A 17,776-nucleotide genomic window follows, 5' to 3' on the forward strand; every position below is an offset into this window, starting at 1 on the left:
AACTTTAGTATTGGATACATTAAAGTTTACAACATAAAAACTTAATAGCGAAAATTATTTACAACAACATGCGTTCGTACAAAGATATACTACTCATCTTTTCTAAAGTAATAATAAATACGTCCTTGAAATCCATAACATCCAGCTGCGGGTACGAACGATCACTTGTTGAATCATCCATTCGGCTACTAGCTTGTCATCCAACCTGATTATCTGAAACAAATAAGGATTGGGATGAGACATAATGTCTCAGTGAGTTCCCCTAAATCCTAGGCTATAGGTAACCTCAGGGGAAACCTACGGTCACCACATGTCTACAATACAACCTGACGGTTGATTATACGTGTGTGGTCATGCTTTCCTAGACGGTAGTGCATGCTAGACCCGTCATAAGCTTATCTTACTTGTTATAGGCTTCTCTTCCTATACGTGTCATGGCGGTCGAGGGGGAGTCTAAAACTGCATTGCCAAGAGTACGCTCTATGTATCGAGGCCTAAACATATCAAGATCATGGCACGATTCTAAACCGGACGATTAGGGGAAACCTTAGATCGTCATCGGTATCATGTTCTTTACCTGTTCTATGCATGACATTTATTTGTCTTATAGCATCTAATGCTCTTGTTCTTGAACTTATTCATGCATGGAATCATTCTTGCATATCATAACATAATCATAGTCATAAGGAATATGGTCGTACGTAAGTTCATTCATTATTATGTTAGCGTTGAACAAACAGTCATTATCTTGATTCATTTTACGGAGAGCCCCGGGTGGAGTAACCCCGAGAACAATCCCATCATGACCGATGTACGTACACCGGACTCCCTCGGTGTCGTGCGGGTCCCTTGTGGCTTGAACCGTTCCCCTTGAGTCGAGAACCTCCCGTATCCCCCTGACGTGGATAACAAGAGACACAAACACCTACGTCTTGCTTACTCGGTGACATGCGGGTCCCTTACGGCTTGAATCGTTCTCATTACGAGAACCCCTTGTATCCCCCTGGCGTGGATAGCAAGAGACATGCCACCTACATTATTTTAATCATGGTCTTGTCGTTCATGAAAGTTAAACTTGTTCATGCTTGCATGTTTACCTCGGAACCTTAATCGATCCGATTAACGGTAAATTCTTACTAGTTCATGTACATTCTTAATCATAGTGGAGAGATTAACTAATCAAACCACGACTTTACATGCTTGCTATGTCATTCTTGATCATGTGTGAAGAGATTACACTTCGCGTCATATCATTCTAGGGATTCTTGCTAACATGCTAGTTCACGACAACTATGTCGAGGCTTTAGTTCTTTCCCTTGCTTAAAGAATAATTTGCTACCCTATTCATGACATGATTCTCTCGTATGCCATGCCTTACTAACATGCTTAATACTTGCCTCATTATCTTAAGAATCTTGCTTTAAAAGATTATCATTTTGGACCTTGGTTTGAGGGGTTTACTTTTATAAAAGACTGCATAAAAGATCCAGAACGGAAATCACTGAATCTGCCAGAACGAGCAAGCAGCACCAGAAGGCACTACTTGCTCGCCATGGCAAGTAGAATCATGTGGGAGGCGAGCAGCTGCTCGCCATGGCGAGTTGGAGGCGAGCAGGACCCCCTGTTCTTCCTTCTAGCTCACTGTGGCGAGTAATAGCTCGCCGTGGCGAGTTATGACAGTCCAGAATCCCTAAAAATGGTATTTTTGACCCAAAAACCTCAAACCAAGTGTCTCTAAGCATATTACGACTCTTAGAGGTCATAGGAAACTTGTAAAACATTTTCATGGCAAGTATTAGCATTTATAGCAAGCATAACTAAAAGGGGCAACTAAACATTTACTTGAAAACCCTAGAAAATTCATGTTTTTATATTAATCTAACAAGACATAATCATAATCCCAAAGGGTGGGAAAACTATCTATGGAACTCACCTAAACAAGTTCTTGAAGCATCACCAAGCTCCAAGCAACCAAAACCCTAGCTTTGATTCACTTGCTTCTTTGGCTCAAACCTTTATAACTTGTTGTCCTTACTTGCAAACTAAGACTCCTTGATCCCTATCCATGAAGAAACCATTACTTGAACCATCTTTGAGCTTTCCACATACAAACCCTAACCCTTGACCTTAAGATGAATTCTACCTCAAGGTTGTTTCTTGCTTAACTCTCCAATTCCATGAAATATGACCAACATAAGCTCCAAATCAACAACTTAAAGCCCTAGCTTCTTGATCAAAACCAAACCCTAACTCTTAAATATCTTCTTTAGAGGAGAAGTAAAGAAATCAACAAAGTACAAGCTCCCCTTAACTTGAAAGATCATGAGAGAACATAACTTAGAAGCTTGCCATGAATAAAAGAAAGATTTGAAAGGCTTGGTGGTGAGATGAGAGGAAGAGGGCGTGAGAGATTAGAGAGAAGGAAGAGAGAATTGTTTTCCCAACTTAGAGAGAGAAAGAGATGAGAATAATGAGATATTTTGGGATAAAACCAATTAAATATCCTTTAAACATGCAATTACCATTTTGCCCTTGCCTTGAACGTGTTTTAAACGACACTGATAATTTATCCGTATTATGCTGACATGTCATAAAATATTTTCCATTAACTTGCTTTTCCATGAATCTAATTCCTCTGGCACGATCACGAGTAATATACCGATGCTGACAGGCGGGATATTACACTTATCAAATTGTAAAGATGAGAAAAAATTGACAATTAGATTGACAAGTTTATAGAATAAATATATTTTGTTTAATGACAATAAATTCGACTACTCAAACATCTTCTGTGTTTACACACACGCACACGCGCGCGCAGACACATAATTTAGGTGAGGTGAATATCAGAGGATTACGAAGGCAAAGTCTTGCCTCAAGGCCATTGACATATTACTCGCCATCAAGATCCATTCATCGGCAGCAGATGTAGAATCCATGCTCTTATGAGATGAGTCAACTCCAAATTACCAATTGGATCAACCTCCTAAAACGCACCATTTCAGTTGTTATATATATAAAAAAAAATCGTATCCTGTAAATAATAAATCCTATTGAGTGTTTTCTTTGTTTTTTTTATATGGCTCTATTTGAATTTGAATTTTCAACTACATTAATTATTTCTTTTACTAACATACTCCTAATTAATTTACATTTTTTCCCGCAAGTGAGATGACTCAATGGTGTATAGAAATGAATAAAAAAGCTAGCTACTATAACAAGCATTACCTGTTGACTAGTATTATGTGGGGTAGGTACCCTCTTGTGCCTTCATCAGAATGTGGGGGCACTGAATCATACATAATTTCTTCATCTTTGATATAAGAAGTCCTAGACACATGTGATCCTTCACTTCCCATTTGCATAGCTCTTCATCAATCATTTGTGTACAGAATGGTTTTCCAAACATTATCTATATATATTTAGAAATAATTATGGTTGGTGTAAGAAACAATTAACTTCCTCTAATCATAGCCTAAAATTGTAATTTTTTCTCATTTGTGATAAATATATAATGGGTGACATTGTTATCGATTTCGGTGATGCCGTGATGGTTCATAACTAAAGATTAGATATTTATAAATCGATAACCTTTTTCCATCCTTTATACCGCAGTCTGCAGATGTTTACATATAATCTTTTTAATATGTACTTTACTATGTGCACGAAACTATTCTATTAATCTTGAAACACAAGTAATTTGCAGCCTTTCCAATACAGTCAAGAACCATTGCATTATTATGATCTTAAATTTATGATGTTAACTTGGAGTATCTTCTGAAAATGTTTGATCAATAAATTTGTGGTTCCACACAAGGATATATATTTATGCAATAAATTTTCTTTTTGATTCTGGAATGAGTTCATATAGAAAATTAATGATGCTGTATATAATAAAATTCGTTGAGATTTAGAATAAGCTAAAAATTATGTAACAATGTCTTGTCATAACATTCTCATTAAGGGAACATTTTGTTTCCGTAGGAATGATTGATACATGAAGAAACAAAATGAAAAAAATATTTGTAACAGAAAAAAATAAAACTGCCTTCTGTGCAAATTAGCCTAATCTAATTTATCTTAATCTCCACTAGCTTGATTTACAGTTCACTCAAGCGAGATGTGAGGTTTTGGAATTCATCCTCGCTGCAAGGAATTGTGAGACCACCCATAGGATGATCATATCCAAATTCTTCTTCTGCTTGATTTAGTAATTCTTGAAATGATGATTGGTTCAAATATGATACTGGAATCATAAACCGTCTCATTCTGTCTCCAACATAGACTGCAAGATAGCCTTTTGGGACTTCAAGTCCCTTGGTAGATTCTTGTGTTTTGGAAAATGATGGCATTCTGATAAGCTTTGCTATGCGGAAACCCATTGTTTTATTATGGTTAGAGGATTGGATGAGAAAGAAATGTTTGAATTATGATAGTTTAGGATGCAAAAGACTTGTGTTGCTTGAGATCCCAATGAATAGGTGTATATATAGTTCCAAGGGGCCTCTACAAAATCAATTAGCCAATGAAAGTATTTTGATGAGCTGTGATAGGGCCTAGTGAGGGACAAGGGATCACATGGTATTGTCTTTTAGAAGTCATTTTCAAGGATTAGATGAAGCTAAATGGAAGAACATGCAAATACCCTACTTTGTAACACAACTAAGGAAAAATTAAAGACAGTGGATTGGTGAAAGAAACCTGATGTTTGTTATTGAATTTTGGTATAGCTAATGCAATGGTAGACATGGTTTAGAGACATCTCACATCTTTCTTCTAATTGAGTAGGACCTGATTTATAGCTCAGAGGCAGTGTTAGGAGGCAAGAAGAGAACAAATATTGAACAGAAGATCACAAACCACTATGAACCACAATTTATATTGTTGCCAGGCAAACTCCATGAAATTTGCATACCAGAACAGAACTTTGCGGTCCCTGCCTTGCTAAATAAGTAACAAGGTTAACTAAACTTTCTCTTGCATTGATAAGCCTGTTTTTTGGTGGGGTGATATGTTGGTGTATTATCGAAGACAATTCCATGTGATCTTGTATATGCTCTTGTCTCCTTTGTAGATTCTTTCTCCTTCACATATCATTCAAGTAGCCTACAGTTTTTCAATATTCTTTCATATATATATATATATATATATATATATATATATATATATATATATATATATATTAAAGGTTACAAGCATTAGCACCAACACAAATCATTCACATCCTAAAGCATTACAATTTCAAAAACTTGCTTCTTGCTTACAAGTCTTTTTTTCAAACTAAATATTCTCAAGTTTTAACACCTACAACTATGGGTTTCCGTTTCCCTGGTATCATCAGAAGGGCAACATTTTCTGCAAACCGAGCAGTTTCGAAATCTGTCGACATGCCAAAGGGATATCTTGCAGTATATGTCGGAGAGAAACAAAAGCGGTATGTGATCCCTATATCATACTTGAACCAACCATCATTTCAAGACTTACTGAGTCAATCTGAAGAAGAGTTTGGATATGATCATCCCATGGGTGGCCTCACCATTCCTTGCACGGAAGATGTCTTTCAACATATAACATCTCGCTTGAATGGACTATGAATCTGACACCAAAACAAACTGACATAGTTCAGTAGATTTTTTTTTTTTTTTTTTGTATTCTAGGCATTTCATCAAATTATAAAAGATGGGAAGAAAATGACCATTAGATTGGCAAATTGTAAATATGTTTTGTTTAATGAGAATGAATTCAACTACTCAAGCATCTCTTCTATATTTTTGGTTTATCGCGCTTAATGAATTTATAAACTTATGAAATACGACTATATGAGTAATGTCATTTGCTAAAAGAAAAAAAAGACTTGATATTCTGAAACATTTCAAAGCAGGACTAGAACACATGATTCCTAGCAAGGGCATATCAAAACTAATTTTCATAGGACAAAGGTGAAACATAAATTGACCAAAGTTTTCTTTTTAAAAACTACATAACATAGACATGAGGTAACTTCCCTTCATGAACAACAAGTGCACAATAACAATTCAGTAACAAGGTCAATTATTTCACAGGCCTCATTGTATGGTGCCTGTTAGGATATCCTTATCTAAAGAATTGAATGGTTAGCACTTAGTAGGTTATATTATATGACGGGGTTTAGTATGAGACAACGGCTCACGAACCTCCACATGGGGTTTTAGAATAATGGCCCACTTTGAAATGAGTTACCCACATTTTTCTTGCTAGAATAATTACCTTGTTCTTTCATCCACATATACATGTTTTGTCGTTGGCACACAACGTCAACTTGATATGCCACTGACTACTATTATCAAGAGTAATTTTGATACAAGGAGCCGCAGTCACCTTTAATCAACCATCATCTCTGATACCACTGTTGGATCACGAGGAGAGCCTAGGGATCATCACATTGGCCTAGAGCAATCACATAAGTGGCTTGGACACCACATCTTCAATCAAAACATTTTGGCATCAGATAAATGAGTCATTTGTCCTAATAAATAATGCATCGCCAAAATGGAGGTATGACAGCTACAAGAATTTTTTCAATTGTTGATACATTATCTGCAAATTAGTATTGGTTATTGGTCTGCTAGGTGCTTAAATTCAATGGTTGCATGTTATAATGTTTTCTGCAGTCAAAATCAATGGCTTTCTTTGTCATAACAGCTTGCAGGACTAGTACTTTGTGAATAGCACGGAAAGTCCTTTCGATTGAATAGTCTTCATTGTTGTATGGTGGGAATTGCTTATAAAGAATCACATGACTTGGCAGTTGGTAAGGACCCTACACACTTGAATTCTCAGGTGAAGTTTTCATCTCTTCAAAGTCATGAATACATATGCACGCCAATGATTATAGTCCCAAGTCATGCTCCTATATGATTCGAATCACACAAGTCATGATGATACATTAACTTATTTCAGCACTGATTCTAATCAACCTTTCACCCCTTTTAGCAAGATTCAATTCATCACTTCTAGAATCTGAAAAATATGACATAAATGAATACATATTCTCCACATTGTGATTAGATGAAGAAGTACAATATGGTTTATATAGTCGGTGAGAAGAAACTTTCACAGAAAACAATGAGAAGAACTTGTTAGTCTAACTAATTAGTGTAACTCACTAATGTAACTAATATTTTACATAATATTCCCCACAAACTAGATTGTGTGTATTACACTTTCAATTGTTTTTTTTTTGTTGATAAATCACTTCCAACTTTTTTTAAAAAGAACATAAAATGGTGGAAATACACCGACTAAAGACGCTTAACCATCGTCCGTAAAACCTAACTCAACTAACAATGCCGAAATTGTTAGGTTGAACGTTTTTACCTAGGTTTAAATCTGCAGGATTTGAACCTGAGACCTTCCAACAAGTGTGTGAGTTTAAGTGGTCTTTACGAACCAAAATAAAAGCACTTATCCATCTATTATATTTATGGAAAAAATCTAAAATGTCAATAGTTGTGGATTTTTAATGTCTACGAACAATTACAATTATTTGTCTTGTGTTTTTTTATAAACTTCCCAGATAAATATTTGTTGTGAATTTTATTTATGTATCAGTGATAAATAGTTGTCTCATGTTTTTTTTTTAATATTTACCAGTAACAAATATTTCTCTTGTTGGCAGTGTACTAACCACTTTCATTATATTTTATTTATATTTATATTTCTTATTTTTTTCCTTTAAAAAATAAACTATCTTTCTTATTTTTTAATTAAAATAATAATATAAATGTGTGATTTATTTTTTCATGCAGGTTTGATTTGCCACAAATCACGGGAGGATGAAGTGGGAATGTTTTTTTTTATTTTTTTTATTTTTATATCTATTATAATGGAACATATCTTTAAAATGGTTACGATGTAATGAACATTTTAACATTTTAATGGAATGAATTAAAATAAATGATTGAGTTAATATAACAATTGTCAATAGGTTAAAACAATTTTATTATAGTATTGCACATGATTAAACAATTGTAGTGAAAAAAGTAACCAAAAAAAAAAAACAATTGTAGTGAATGCCACATATAATGTTTGTTGAGAATGTCAAGACATGTCATGTGTATTCAGGCATTCTATTGATTGTGAATTGTGTGGTATGCATAAGAGATGTCATATTTAACTATTGTCATATATTTAACACTTGCACCAATTTTAGTGATAACCTAGTCACCAAGCAAACCCCTGTATTAAATAAGGGAAATGTTATCTTGTGCCCTTAAGGCACAAGTTAATTAATCAAATATGGAAATGGTTTATTGAAATGTGTGCATTATATTTAATTTTTAACTTTTTAATGAGTTGAATGCATAACATGTGCCCTAAGGGCACAAGTTAACACTACCCAATTGCTTTGGTCATTGCTTTGGTCATTAAATAATCATGCACGATCTTGATTTGGTCATTGCTTTGGTCATTAGGGAACAGATAGTCAAATAGTCAATAATATAATAATTAAAATATCTTATTTGTGTCTTAAACTCATTTATAACCACAACTCAAATCTCAAAGTTAACATTCATAAGAGACAATTGTGAATTGTGTGAAGCTTGTGCCTTGAATTAACACACACAAAGAAAGATGGAAGGAAAGAAAGTTCCAGAGGTGGTACTAAATACTGGGAAAAAGATGCCAATGATAGGCTTTGGAACAGGAACAACTCCTCCTCAACAAATTATGCTTGATGCTATTAACATTGGCTACAGACATTTTGATACTGCTGCTCTCTATGGTACTGAAGAACCTCTAGGCCAAGCTGTGTCAAAGGCTTTAGAGCTAGGCCTCGTTAAAAATCGCGATGAACTGTTCATTACTTCCAAGTTATGGTGTACTGATGCTCATCATGACCTTGTTCTCCCAGCTCTCAAAACCACTCTCAAGCAAGCATAATTTTCTTAACCTTTTTTCTACTTCTTTTAAGTTTGTGTATTTTATTACTTGTCTAATCTTATTGTTTTGGTTTTTTTGGATTGAAATTTTAGAAATCTGGGATTGGAGTATGTGGATCTCTATTTGATTCACTGGCCAGTAAGGTTGAAACAAGATGCTGAAAGGTTAAACTTTAAAAAGGAGGATATGATTCCCTTTGATATAAAAGGAACATGGGAAGCTATGGAAGAATGTTATAGATTGGGCCTAGCAAAGTCTATTGGTGTTAGCAACTTTGGTATCAAAAAGCTCTCCATACTCTTAGAAAATGCCGAAATCGCTCCTGCAGTTAATCAGGTATAAGAATTAAGCACTAGTTGATTTGATTCATTTTGACTTATAGATTCAATATACTTAATTGGTTGCCTAAGTTACTTCAAAATCGAAAAGCATCAGACACGTATACACATGTCCGATACTGATACATGTCAGACACTTCCCTATGCAAATAGTATCCAATAATTTATTCTCATTCTTTCTAGAAATATTTCCACTGATACTTCTCGAATACATTTTCAATACTTTCGTACCGACTAACCACACAATTGTCATCTAGATATGTTACATCTTACTAATTATAGACACAAAGTTATATGTTTTTGTTACATATTCTTATTTGGATTTAGGTGGAAATGAACCCATCATGGCAACAAGGGAAACTCAGAGAGTTCTGCAAGCAGAAAGGAATCCATGTGAGTGCATGGTCACCACTAGGAGGATACAAACTAAGTTGGGGTTCGCCTACCGTGATGGAGAATCCAATTCTGCGCGAAATTGCAGAGGCTAGAAAGAAGAGTGTAGCCCAGGTGCAGCTCATTATTTTATTTCATATGTTTAGCCAATTAAAATTTTGATAAGGTTTTTAAATATACATCCCTTTGTTTTAAAATTCAGCTTTTTTTTTTCAATGGTCAAACTTTAGACTTGGTCATAGAAGTCCTAATATAACATCACATCATGAACCAACTCTTCAAAACCTTAGATTGTTAGGTGAGAACAAATAATTGGTTCTATATTTTATCTCTTTTAACAGTTGAAACTTCATAAAGTCATACATATACTACTATATTGAAATGACTGTTACATTGAAACTCAATCTCTAATATTGACATATATTATGCAGATAGCACTAAGATGGATATACCAGCAAGGGGCAATTCCCATTGTGAAAAGCTTCAACAAGGAGAGGATGAAACAAAACATTGAAATATTTGATTGGGAATTGAATCAAGAAGAATTAGACAAAATTAATCAGATTCATCAAAGCAGATTTCAAAAGGCAGAAATGTTTGTATCTGATAATGGACCTTACAAAACCTTGGAAGAGCTGTGGGACGGCGACGTTTGAGCAAATTCTTGTTTGAATAAATTATGGGATCATGGAAAGTGTATGTGCTGAATAGTTATAAGTAGTAAACAATAATGCAATGAGGGTTTTGCTCAAGAGATTAAAGACATTACAAATAAGATTTAAATTGTACTCAAATCCAAGTTCCTTATGTAAGTGAACTTTTAACCTTAACTAATATCTTTAATTCAATGGTCAATTTCCTTCCAACAAAATCAAAGAAACAGAGTTCTCTTAATAAATATATACTGAGTACTAAGATTGTGATTGTGTAAGGGTTACTTAACAATACCACAAAACTATTACTGATCCAAAAACAGTAGACTCCCAGATGGTTTTGAAATCAACATATTTGCGTCTTTCATAGTAAAGTAAAATTGGTTTGCGTGATTTATGGAATAGGAAAAAAAAAAAAAAAACTAAGCATATGCAAGTCAAATAAGTCTCTTTGTATTATATTTCTGCATTTAAGTTTAATTTGTAATACAAATTAACTGAAAAGTTTCCTAAGCAAGTCATAATCTCTTTGTTTATAATCGCCTGACTCAGTTGTTTTTCTGTTATTTTTTTTCATTTACAAAAGGTAGACTAAGTAGTCAGTTCCTTCTTCTGAAGATGTTAGCACAGAATCAAACGAGAAGTAATATTTAAGAAAACGTCTTCTCTGCAAGGAATTGTGAGACCACCCGTTGGATGGTCATATCCGAATTGTTCCTCAGCTTGATTCAGCAGTTCTTGAAATGATGGTTGGTTCAAATATGATATTGGGATCACAAACCTCTTCACTTCCTCTCCAACATATACTGCAATATACCCCTTTGGCACATTCACGCATTTTGAAGACGCTTGGTTTGAAGCCCTTTTTGAGATAACAGGTAATCGGAAACCCATTCTTGTATATATGTGTTGTTAAAAGAAGATATTGAGCTAAAAGTGAAAGACTTGTGTATTAAGAAGAATGTTTCTGAATTTCAAATGCTTTGAGTTGCGAATGATATTGTGTTGGTTATAAAAGCTTGCAGCCATGAATATATATAGAGATGAATGAAAGGATATGGACCAAGCAGTCGACAACTTGAATGATCACTGATCAGTGAAGGAGGACCATGAGATTTGAGTCATTGGGAGCCATACAACCTAAAGGTAGACAAGGACATATAATAGTTCTAAAGGCCATACAACCTTTGAAGATTATCTAAAGGGTCAGCATCAAATGTCATAATAGTAGATCATGCATGTCCCACCTCCTTAAGTAGAGGACATCACATATATAATTTTTGTTGTTCATAAAAACCAATATATATAATTAATCAACTTGAAATAAAACGTATAATCACAAACATGTAGTGTGATGTATCTCGATAAAAAAGAAAAGAAAAGAATGTAGTACGGTGTATGTATGATCTCTAGATGTTAAGCAGATAATGACCTACCGGCTGGACATCAACATTAATGATCAAAATGAAGAAACATGTAACGTGTATGTACGATTCTTTTGAAGTCTATCATATCCTCTATCATTTTATATATTTTTTTTGGAGGGTTGAGGATTTTAGGAAAATTCTTTAGGTCAGTTGGGACTGTATTTTTTTGGGTATCGAGGTTAGTGATTTGGGGGTTAGGAGAACGTGGGAGTTTATCCTTGCTTTATTAGGCAAATGGTGTTGGAGGATATGTGTCGAAAGAGAGAGTTTGTGGTATAAAGTTTTAGTGGTTAGGTATACGGTGAGGTAGGGGTGGTTGAAGGAAGGCGAGAGGAGGGACGTGTCAATGTAGCAAATGATTTGTTGGGGGTTCGAAGAGGGATTGGGTTAGGGGTGGGCAATTGGTTTGACGATAACATAGGAGGATGGCATGAGATGGGGTCTACTTGTTTCTGATACATATGACTTTTTGAAATGTCCGATAATCAATTGTTGTTTGTAGTTGATACTTATGCATTAGGGTGGGGGGTGTGTGGGGGAAGAGGCTTGTAAATGGTGGCGGAGGTTGTTTGCGTGGAAGGAAAAGATGGTAGGTGTAGTCCTTTGCTTTCTAATGTTATTTTGCAGGGTGATGATATTGATAAGTGGCAATGGCATTTAGAGCCCGACAAAGGTTACACAATTAGTGTCGTTTACAAATTTTTAACAACGGAGAATTTCCATGCTCCCTTATTTCATTTTTTATTTTAAGAAACTAAAATGGAATATATTAATAACAACTGAGATGCCTCGTAAGCACAAGGTGTACTAAAAAGGACGCTAAAAAAACAAGGTGTCTGACAAATATGTACAAGGACTAGCAATGGCTGATACCCAAACAACACAAAGGGTTCGACCGCCACTGCTCGCAACCGTACACAAAAAGGCGTTATTCGCCTTTAACCACCAATAAGCGTGAAATTCCGAAAGCTCCATAATGGAAGAATGAACATTATTAAAAATTCTATTATTACGTTCTTTCCATATGAGCCACATAAGCTGAAGAAATGATCTACAACTCCTCCTACCACCCAAGTAATTAGTAAATTGAGAGAAGTGGGTGCTTGGGACGTTGTGATCAACACCTGAAAAACCAAGCCAAAATCTGACATGCTGCCACAGAGAGCCAAAAAAATTACAATTAATAAACAAATGTTGCGCGCTTTCAATTTGATCGCAGCCCGTCACACAAAGAGAATCATCCACATGTATAATGGACGTCGAGGTTCATGAGATTGGATTTTGTTGGTAACCTGCCTCGAAGCAACCGCCAAGCTAAGATAGAGACCTTTGATGGAACTTGAGTGTGCCATATAAGTTTCTCTGAGTCATCTAACACCGGAGGAATCTGAGCAGAGAGGGTCTGGTAACCTGAACGAACTGAATAACCCCCTGTAGTATCTGGGTGCCAAAGCCATTTATCTGAAACAATTATCTGCAAAGTGACATTAGCAAGTAACAACTTACACTCCGCTACCAACTCCTCCTCCCACGCCCACAACCTCCTCCTCCACTTCCACGCCTCACCCCCCTCATGCCAACCTAAAGAGAACATCGATGCTACTGAAATCGACTTGTCCTCCGCTAACTCAAACAAACGACCAAAACGCCGACAAAGGGGAACATCCCCTAACCACCGGTCACGCCAAAAAAGAGTGGCTGCCCCATCACCCACCTTTCTCGACACCCTCCCTGAGAACCAACTCTCACCCTCCTCTCCAACACCATCTCTAATCCTAGCCACCTCCCTCCACCAATAAGAACAACTCCGACCCCCTACCTTCAACCGCCCAGCCTCCTTACCATACCTAGCAGCCAACACCCTATACCAAAACCCATCTCTGTCAACCAACAACTGTAACGCCCTCCTTTTTATTTAATTATTTTAAATGAGTTTTAGAATATATTTATATGATTAGTGTGATTTATAAGATTTATATGATTTATATGATTTTAGGGAAATTTATGAGACGTTGTAACTTATTTTATTGTTTAATAAAATAAGATTCGAAAATAAAATAAATATTAAGTTGTGGGGTTATTTTGTGTAGAAATATATTTGTTATTTGATGAAGAGATATATTTGTTATTTTGTGTAGAAATATATATATTTTTTGGTGTGGAAATATATTTGTTATTTTGTGTAGAAATATATATGTTATTTGGTGTAGAAATATATTTGTTATTTTGTGTGAAAATATATATGTTATTTAATGTAGAAATATATTTGTTATTTGTTAGAGATATATTTGTTATTGGTGTATTATTATTATTAAGTGGGGGAGAGATATATTTAATTTAGAAATAAATAAGATTATGAGGAATAGAGTAGTTTTGAGGTGTAAGAGAAATAAGGAGGTTAGAATAGAAAGAAGAATAAGTTGTTGGGACTAAATAGATTTGGGAAGAATATTTTAGTATTATAAATAGAGAAGCTTAGGTTAGAAAGAGTTTACCGGAAACCGCTTTTTGGAAAAGAGGAGAACAAGAAAGAAGAGAAGAGGAGAGAAAAGTCAAGAGAAGAGGAGAAGACCTTGGGAAAGAAGAACGCTGCCGCTGATTCAGGAATTAATCTAAGGTGAGGGTGAGACTATCTTGCATTAATATTAAGTTGTTAAATCATTAGATTACATCTAACAAGTTGGGGAGAGTTTGTGAGAATTTGAGAATTAGGGTTTTGAGAGAGTTTTGATGATTAGATGATGAAAACTTGTTGAATTGATGTAGAAATTGTATACAGTCCTTAGATAACCCATAGGATGATTATTGGATGTAGTTTTGAGGTTAAAACCATGGAATTGGATGAGATGTTGGTGAGTTTAAGAATTAGGGTTTAATAATTGTAATAGGTTGTTAATAGATTTGAGAACCCTTTGAATTTGCATACAGTAAGTTGATGAATAATTAGTGTTCTAATGATAGGGCAATCATAGGGTAATGATTAGGGTCAAGTTTGGAGAGTATTGGATCAAATAAGAAGTGGAAAAGATTTCCCCAAAGCGAAATCGCAGCTGAACTGCGATTTTGCTGTCAATGTGCAAAACGCGTTTTTATTGTCTCAGTTTGACAAGTTTAAGTTCCGAACTGGGTTTAGGTGTAAACACAAAAGTTGTAGGTATGAATGTTAGCTTTCTAATGCCGTTGGTCTCACGTCAATAGGATTTATAGAACTTGAGTTATGGTCAAATTACTGCACGTAGGTCACAGTAAATTTTTATGGACTTTCAGCACAACTTTTCCGAATTTAAAATAAAAACTGGTATTGATCGGTACAGAATTGGTCTTAGGAGTAAACATGAAAGTTTTAGATAATTTTGTTAGCTTTCTAGTGGCTTTGGTTTGACGTGAAAATGATGTTTGGTCTGTGAGTTATGATGAAAATACTACAGGGAGGTCTTAGCAAAATTGTACGGTTGCAGCATTCTCTGTTTCATGTTTTTGTGTTTTGTTCATATGTTTCTGTTTTGAATTGATCTTTGTTGTAAACATGAAATTTGTTGATATTTGTGATATCTTTCCAATAGTTTTGGTTTGACATGAATATATGTTGTGGATAATTTATTATGTTTTACAAAGATACATAGTGAATTATTGTTGATGTTTAAATACGATGTTATATGAAGTTGTTTATGATTGATGAATATGATGTTTTAAGATGTTGTTTATTATCATTTGATATTGTTATATTATGATATGACATGAATTATTTATGTGATCCATATGTTGTCATGATGCTAAGATGTTAAGACGTTAAGATGATATGAAGTTGTTAAGTCGTCGAGTCGTTATGAAGTCATCAAGTTGTTAAGATGTTATGTTGTCAAGATGTTAAGATGTCATAGATGTTCATGAAGTTTCTAAGACGTAAGATGTTGAGTCCATGCATACTCATTTAAAGATGAGGGCTCATGCCCTGGAGCTTTTGCTCAACCACGACGATGGAGCTTTTGCTCAACCACGATGATGGAGCTTTTGCTCAACCACGACGATGGAGCCTTTGCTCAACCACGACGATGAGGGCTTATGCCCTAGGAGTATATTTATGCTCAACCACGACGATGAGGGCTTATGCCCTAGATTGGTACCACATGCATTTGCATTTTCATGATGACTCAAGATGATTTAAGATGATAAGAGTTGCATAGTCGAGTTGAGTCGCATTGTCAAGTCAAGAGTCAAGTCGATCATGAAGTTGTTTATGACTATGATTATGAAGTCGATTATGAGTTTGATTAAGAAGCTGTTATGATGATTATAAGATGCTAAATGATTTTGAAGAATAAATTGTTATTTATTCAGTTTATGAATTTTTAAGAAGTGTAGCATTCCGTTTAAAGTGGAATTACTCTGATTTTTAATTATGAAATTTTTACGTTGGGAAAACGGGGTGTTACAACAACCTCCAACACCACTTTCCTAATAAAGATAAGTTAAACTCCCTCAACTTCATCACCCTAAGCCTCCATTCTCCTTTCGAAGACAAATAGTGTTCCAACCAACCCAAGGTATTTTACTATGATCCTCACTCCCACCCCAAATTTTTTTTTTAAATAAAGATTCAATGGAAGAGATAATACCTGACAGAGCTTTGAAGAAAGAAAGAGCATAGACAGGCAATGAGGTCAGAACAAATTTTAGTAGAGTCAATCGACCTCCAAAAGACATAAAACGGCTTTTCCATGCAGACAGTCTAGATTTTATGATATGCATCATAGGATCCCTTAGCAATTTCATATCTTATTTGTCATAAAGAAGTCTCCTTAAAGGTTTCATTATGTATTTGACATCTTCTTCGTAACTGGATTCTAACCAAGGATTACGCAGGTGAGTTTTCCTTCAACAAATCTCTCAACTTTGTGTCGATGATTGTGGCTTGGAGGTACAACTATCTATCATATGTTAGATTTGAATCATGTCCTTTGAGATTATAAAGTCAAATTTTTAACATTGAAATGACATGATCTCTTATACTATGGTTAACAATAATAATAAAATTATATTTTTCTATGGAGCATTCTTATATATCCAATCGGAGATACACCAACCGAAAAGTATTTATCATGAATTCAAACCAAAATACAAAATAATATTCAGCTAGCTACTGAATAATATCTTTATAAAAAAGTTTTTTATTTTATTTTTAATTAAACTGATGTGCCTAGCAGAGGGGAAACATCCAAAATATATTGAAAGAAAAAGGGATATATTTGACCATAAGAATGCTATTTTGTTGGTGTCATTCAAAAAGATAAGAATTTTTGTTATATTTTTTTTGAAATTTTTTATAGTTGTTATATTGTTGGTATTATTGAAAAATATAAGTTTTGATTGTTACAATATAAAAGTTTAAAATATCTATTATCTATACCTATAATTTTAATCAAATTTCATAAAAACTATGTTCGTAATTTATATGCTAGTTTTCATAATAACTTTAATATATCTATTATCTAATATTATTATTTTCATGTAATTAATTTATATGGTTAAATTGAGATGAGTGTACTTGTATTTGTTTTCACCTAATTATTCAATTTGATATAATTACATGATAAAAATAATAATTATATTAATATTCTTTTTTTTAAAAACTTATTTAAAATTCGTTGACATTTTTTTTACATGATCATTAAACATTAATCCGATGAGCCACCCGTGCTAATTACTTACAGAAGATTGAGTTTAGTTCTTAACTTTTAAGGCCTAACTAGCAACAAACTCGTGCTAAGCATGAGTTTGTGCTCCGCACGGGCTAATTCGAAACTGGGGGCTATGCATCAAAGCGTGTTGCAATGCTATATGAATTGAGAAAGTAAGAAAAAATCAATGATAAAATTAGCATTAATGATAAAAGGGCAAATTACATTGACTTTTCATGAAATTTTCTTAAATAACACACATACCCCTTTTAATTTTCCAAACACATCAATCACCCCTCATTTTATTCATTTAAATAACATTGTAAATATACAATTTAATTTCAGTCATTTTAGTTTGTTTGTAT

At 34.4% G+C, this 17,776-nt stretch overlaps 5 protein-coding genes across 5 annotated transcripts; 2 read left to right on the forward strand and 3 right to left on the reverse strand.

The window, feature by feature from the left end:
• Positions 1-3,916: 3,916 nt before the first annotated feature.
• Positions 3,917-4,470, reverse strand: LOC146931186 (auxin-induced protein 10A5-like). Its single transcript, XM_085702676.1, has one exon. It carries the CDS (start codon positions 4,380-4,382, stop codon positions 4,101-4,103), a length of 282 nt encoding a protein of 93 aa, XP_085558802.1. The 5' UTR covers positions 4,383-4,470; the 3' UTR covers positions 3,917-4,100.
• Positions 4,471-5,191: 721 nt separating this feature from the next.
• LOC146931187 (auxin-induced protein 6B-like) lies at positions 5,192-5,749 on the forward strand. Its single transcript, XM_085702678.1, has one exon. The coding sequence runs from the start codon at positions 5,313-5,315 to the stop codon at positions 5,592-5,594; it is 282 nt and encodes a 93-aa protein (XP_085558804.1). The 5' UTR covers positions 5,192-5,312; the 3' UTR covers positions 5,595-5,749.
• A 2,797-nt stretch (positions 5,750-8,546) lies between these two features.
• Positions 8,547-10,524, forward strand: LOC146931188 (methylecgonone reductase-like). Its single transcript, XM_085702677.1, has 4 exons — positions 8,547-8,912; positions 9,015-9,258; positions 9,588-9,767; positions 10,085-10,524. The coding sequence occupies exons 1-4, from the start codon at positions 8,614-8,616 to the stop codon at positions 10,307-10,309; spliced, it is 948 nt and encodes a 315-aa protein (XP_085558803.1). The 5' UTR covers positions 8,547-8,613; the 3' UTR covers positions 10,310-10,524.
• Positions 10,525-10,737: 213 nt separating this feature from the next.
• On the reverse strand, positions 10,738-11,318 carry LOC146931189 (auxin-induced protein X10A-like). The gene has a single exon (XM_085702680.1). It carries the CDS (start codon positions 11,198-11,200, stop codon positions 10,928-10,930), a length of 273 nt encoding a protein of 90 aa, XP_085558806.1. The 5' UTR covers positions 11,201-11,318; the 3' UTR covers positions 10,738-10,927.
• Positions 11,319-12,552: 1,234 nt separating this feature from the next.
• Positions 12,553-13,327, reverse strand: LOC146931190 (uncharacterized). The gene is made up of 2 exons (XM_085707640.1): positions 13,061-13,327; positions 12,553-12,885 (listed from the first exon to the last, which is right to left on the reverse strand). Exons 1-2 carry the CDS (start codon positions 13,325-13,327, stop codon positions 12,553-12,555), a joined length of 600 nt encoding a protein of 199 aa, XP_085563766.1.
• Positions 13,328-17,776: the final 4,449 nt, after the last annotated feature.

The sequence above is a fragment of the Medicago sativa genome, chromosome 4 (assembly GCF_051527215.1).
Source record: "Medicago sativa cultivar Bolivia chromosome 4, Bolivia_mono, whole genome shotgun sequence".
Lineage (NCBI taxonomy): Eukaryota > Viridiplantae > Streptophyta > Magnoliopsida > Fabales > Fabaceae > Medicago > Medicago sativa.